Consider the following 5,543-nt stretch of genomic DNA (forward strand, 5'->3'; position numbering starts at 1 on the left):
AATACAGTCCCGATCGCAGCTTCCCACCCAAAACTCGTTAACTCAACTCGTCCCGCCCTGCCGACTTCATCTGTGGCCATCGGACGGCCATCCTCACACAGTTGAGGATCGCACGTCAAGATGCAGACAACCAGAAACTACCGGGTGGCAGAGGGTGGGCAAAAGGAGCCAGCACGCTCACCAACAACTGATAGATGATAAAGTAAGGTATCAATAATCCTCACACTAACACTTAGGACAAGCAGCAACAACGTCGCACGAAATACACAGGTTCAGAGTAACTAGCTTCGCGGGCGAGCGCGTCACGGTCCTGTTTTTGCACCACTCTACACTCCACAAGCTTCGTGTAGGGTAACATGCAACCCGATTAGTGTATATCATATAGTTGATACACTGCTGAGGGTCTATGACTCGGCTCCAGATCATCAAACACAATTACCGATACTCTAGCAGTGATACTTGATTCCGGAATTGCCTCCCGATAAGTGTATATGATATAGTTGAGACACTGCTGAGGATCTATGACTCGGCTTCAGACTACCAAACACAATTACCGATACTCTAGCAGTGATATTTGATTCCGGAATTGCCTCCCGATAAGTGTATATCATATAGTTGAGACACTGCTGAGGGTCTATGACTCGGCTTCAGACTACCAAACACAACTACCGATACTCTAGCAGTGATACTTGATTCCGGAATTGCAACCCGATTAGTGTATGTCATATAGTTGAGACACTGCTGAGGGTCTATGACTCGGCTCCAGATCACCAAACACAATCACCGATACTCTACAAGTGATACTTGATTCCGGAATTGCAACCCGATTAGTGTATATGATATAGTTGAGACACTGATGAGGATCTATGACTCGGCTCCAGATCATCAAACACAATTACCGATCCTCTACAAGTGATACCTGATTCCGGAATTGCAACCCGATTAGTGTATATGATATAGTTGAGACACCGCTGAGGGTCTATGACTCGGCTACAGACTATCGAACATAATTACCGATACTCTACAAGTGATACTTGACTCCGGAATTGCAACCCGATTAGTGTATATGATATAGTTGAGGTCCTGTTGAGGATCTATGACTCGGCTCCAGATCATCAAACACAATTACCAATACTCTAGCAGTGATACTTGATTCCCGAATTGCAACCCGATAAATGTATATCATATAGTTGAGACACTGCTGAGGATCTATGACTCGGCTCCAGATCATCAAACACAATTACCGATACTCTACAAGTGATACTTGACTCCGGAATTGCAACCCGATTAGTGTATATGATATAGTTGAGGTACTGTTGAGGATCTATGACTCGGCTCCAGATCATCAAACACAATTACCGATACTCTAGCAGTGATACTTGATGAGGGAATTGCCACCCGATAAGTGTATATGATATAGTTGAGACACTGCTGAGGGTCTATGACTCGGCTCCAGATCACCAAACACAATTACCGATACTCTACAAGTGATACTTGACTCCGGAATTGCAACCCGATTAGTGTATATGATATAGTTGAGGTACTGTTGAGGATCTATGACTCGGCTCCAGATCATCAAACACAATTACCGATCCTCTACAAGTGATACTTGATTCCGGAATTGCAACCCGATTAGTGTATATGATATAGTTGAGACACTGCTGAGGGTCTATGACTCGGCTCCAGATCACCAAACACAATTACCGATACTCTACAAGTGATACTTGACTCCGGAATTGCAACCCGATTAGTGTATATGATATAGTTGAGGTACTGTTGAGGATCTATGACTCGGCTCCAGATCATCAAACATAATCACCGATGCTCTAGCACTGATACTTGATTCCGGAATTGCAACCCGATTAGTGTATATGATATAGTTGAGACACTGATGAGGATCTATGACTCGGCTCCAGATCATCAAACACAATCACCGATCCTCTACAAGTGATACTTGACTCCGGAATTGCAACCCGATTAGTGCATATGATATAGTTGAGGTACTGTTGAGGATCTATGACTCGGCTCCAGATCATCAAACACAATTACCGATGCTCTAGCACTGATACTTGATTCCGGAATTGCAACCCGATTAGTGTATATGATATAGTTGAGACACTGATGAGGATCTATGACTCGGCTCCAGATCATCAAACACAATCACCGATCCTCTACAAGTGATACTTGACTCCGGAATTGCAACCCGATTAGTGCATATGATATAGTTGAGGTACTGTTGAGGATCTATGACTCGGCTCCAGATCATCAAACACAATTACCGATACTCTAGCCGTGATACTTGATTCCGGAATTGCCACCCGATAAGTGTATATGATATAGTTGAGACACTGCTGAGGATCTATGACTCGGCTTCAGATTATCAAACACAACTACCGATACTCTAGCAGTGATACTTGACTCCGGAATTGCAACCCGATTAGTGTATATCATATAGTTGAGACACTGCTGAGGGTCTATGACTCAGCTCCAGATCATCAAACACAATTACCGATACTCTACAAGTGATACTTGATTCCGGAATTGCCACCCGATAAGTGTATATGATATAGTTGAGACACTGCTGAGGATCTATGACTCGGCTTCAGATTATCAAACACAACTACCGATACTCTAGCAGTGATACTTGATTCCGGAGTTGCAACCCGATTAGTGTATATCATATAGTTGATACACTGCTGAGGGTCTATGACTCGGCTCCAGATCATCAAACACAATTACCGATACTCTAGCAGTGATACTTGATTCCGGAATTGCCTCCCGATAAGTGTATATGATATAGTTGAGACACTGCTGAGGATCTATGACTCGGCTTCAGACTACCAAACACAATTACCGATACTCTAGCAGTGATACTTGATTCCGGAATTGCCTCCCGATAAATGTATATCATATAGTTGAGACACTGCTGAGGATCTATGACTCGGCTCCAGATCATCAAACACAATTACCGATCTTCTACAAGTGATACTTGACTCCGGAATTGCAACCCGATTAGTGCATATGATATAGTTGAGGTACTGTTGAGGATCTATGACTCGGCTCCAGATCATCAAACACAATTACCGATACTCTAGCAGTGATACTTGATTCCGGAATTGCCACCCGATAAGTGTATATGATATAGTTGAGACACTGCTGAGGATCTATGACTCGGCTTCAGACTACCAAACACAACTACCGATACTCTAGCAGTGATACTTGATTCCGGAATTGCAACCCGATTAGTGTATGTCATATAGTTGAGACACTGCTGAGGGTCTATGACTCGGCTCCAGATCACCAAACACAATTACCGATACTCTACAAGTGATACTTGATTCCGGAATTGCAACCCGATTAGTGTATATGATATAGTTGAGACACTGATGAGGATCTATGACTCTGAACTGCTGAACTGCTGAACTTATGCGAAAGTCAAATAGTAGCTCCGCTCCGCTAAAAATCGACGCATCTTTTGCAAATTTCATCACCACGTCGCGGCACCAACTTCTTGACCCAGGTTACGGTATTCATCCTATGGCCTCTACAGGGAAGGAGGAAGCTCCTCCACTATTCGACGCTTCCCTTTTGGGTCTTGACGATGATATGACGGATGCTGGAGGGTCCAATACTCTGATAATAGAGTCTAATAAGTCCAACAAAGGGAAGGTCAGTAAGGAAACAGCAGCTCCTAAAGAGAAGATGAGTAGTACAGGGGTGTTGACAGCCTCGGGTGTGACACATGTCCACATTTAATCGCTCTAAACTTGCCACCAGTACTCGACACTGTTCTCCGTGAATTGACTTGGACTTTCATCGGATACCGTTGCCATATGGAGAACTCCCATGAACAGGGGAATCTTCTCATACATCTGCGCTCCGGAGTGAGTACTGGAGTTGTGGTAATAGTATTCACGAATAGCAGCAATGGTAGACGTACAGCAGGGATTTCGTATTACATGGAATGCTTTGTTCTACCTTCTATCCAGGTAAACGTAAACGGAAGAGACTGATAGAGCTACAAGAAAGGGCCGCACGAGAGGCCAAGAGGTACGTTCGCTAGTTGATACTGTGCCCTTTGTAAAGAAGTCGTCAACGCAGGTTGGCAGTGCTGGATGAGCTGAAGTCTCATCAGTTGTCCAGTGCCGAGAAGGCCAAGATGCACGCAGTTGCAGACACTGGGGTTCGGCGGAAGCGTCGAGAGGAGAGTAATGTGGCGGGTGGCCCTGGACGTATGCATGTGAATGATGCTAGGTATTGGCCTTGCAAAACTGGAGAAGAAAAAACAGAAGTTGGCGGAGTTAGCAGAGCTCAGTGATGGTGATGTGGAAGGCCCTCGGAGCTCTAAGGAAGTCCGAGGTGTTCCGAAGAAGGCTGTTACGATGACTGCGGAGAGAACGGCGGTAGGTAACTCGGGGCGGGGCGTGGTCCGATTCTTTCGATGACCCTCGTGCGGGTCTCTCAACAATGCTGAGCTACCTGGACAGTGTGTGTTCATTGAATTGCCATGAATTTTAATTGGAGTATGCTATACTTCTAAATGTTATATTATTTCTGCTGAACAGGTGCCGGCAACGGGCAGGCTGAAAGCGGCTCTGGCTCCGGTCAAGTCTAAGAAGGCAGTAGGTCCAACTTTACAGAGGATACATGTATGAAAATAACGGGTGGAAACGTCGAGTAGTGTTGCCAGGTTCATCGGTCGCTCGAAATCGAAAAGCAACGCGCTCATTTGCCTGCGGTACGTCTAGTAGGCTCGTCACCGTTGCTTTGATGGTAAATGCTATAGGTGATGATGGAGACGGAGATAGTCGACTGTGTGATGAACGCTGAGGAGGGCGTGAGTATAGTATGTGGTGACACGGGCTGCGGCAAAAGTAAGCGTGAAATGAAGTGATGGTCGTTGGAGAGTCCCCCCCACAGGTACACAGGTCCCACAGTTCATCTATGAAACTGGCGTGACGAAGCACTATGGTAAACTGATAGGGATGACTCAGCCGAGGAGGGTAGGAGTCCACTAGAGGGAGGGTAGGCGGACGGGACAAGGTCCTTTAGGTGGCGGCGACTTCTGTTGCACGTCGAATTGCAGAGGAGCTTGGCCCAGATCAGGACGGGACAGTGGGGTAGGGCCTTCGAGGGACTTCGATCTGCATGGGCGCCTGTCGTAGGTATCAAGTTCGATATGATAAGTCAATGTCGCCTGATAAGATGCAGTTGAAGGTCATGACTGATGGAATCCTCATGCGGGAGGTAGTATTGGTGGAGCCAGGCGTGGAATCCGACGGCGCCCTATGGATGAAACTCTAGCTAAGACTTAGACTGATAATGTCTCAATACAATGACAATGAACATATCGTACGCTAGTACATAGCTACTCAATAGTAATAGTAGTTTACAGATCCTTGTGAATCTATTTTCAGCTCGACTTGCCACTGCGAAAGTGCTATGTTGGTGAACTCCCAGATACAGACAGATTTCCTCCTTACTAAGTACTGTGTGATCATTATCGATGAAGCTCATGAGAGGTCTATAAACTGCGATATCCT

The 5,543-nt window shown here is 45.6% G+C and overlaps 1 protein-coding gene across 1 annotated transcript in view; it reads left to right on the forward strand.

Annotated features, from left to right (window-relative positions):
* Positions 1-3,537: 3,537 nt before the first annotated feature.
* Pmar_PMAR000857 (ATP-dependent RNA helicase, putative) overlaps positions 3,538-5,543 on the forward strand; it is a gene marked incomplete at both ends in the record, with an annotated part of 4,458 nt that continues 2,452 nt past the window's right edge. The window contains 11 exons of the mRNA XM_002778973.1: positions 3,538-3,706; positions 3,990-4,050; positions 4,102-4,208; positions 4,255-4,403; positions 4,566-4,622; positions 4,691-4,738; positions 4,787-4,874; positions 4,921-5,003; positions 5,053-5,120; positions 5,166-5,247; positions 5,461-5,543. The exon at positions 5,461-5,543 is cut by the window's right edge and continues 4 nt beyond it. Coding sequence (XP_002779019.1) covers positions 3,538-3,706; positions 3,990-4,050; positions 4,102-4,208; positions 4,255-4,403; positions 4,566-4,622; positions 4,691-4,738; positions 4,787-4,874; positions 4,921-5,003; positions 5,053-5,120; positions 5,166-5,247; positions 5,461-5,543 — 995 coding nt within the window. The remainder of the gene's footprint in view (positions 3,707-3,989; positions 4,051-4,101; positions 4,209-4,254; positions 4,404-4,565; positions 4,623-4,690; positions 4,739-4,786; positions 4,875-4,920; positions 5,004-5,052; positions 5,121-5,165; positions 5,248-5,460) is intronic.

The sequence above is a fragment of the Perkinsus marinus genome, assembly GCF_000006405.1.
Source record: "Perkinsus marinus ATCC 50983 genomic scaffold scf_1104296948084, whole genome shotgun sequence".
NCBI classification, from domain to species: Eukaryota; Perkinsozoa; order Perkinsida; family Perkinsidae; genus Perkinsus; species Perkinsus marinus.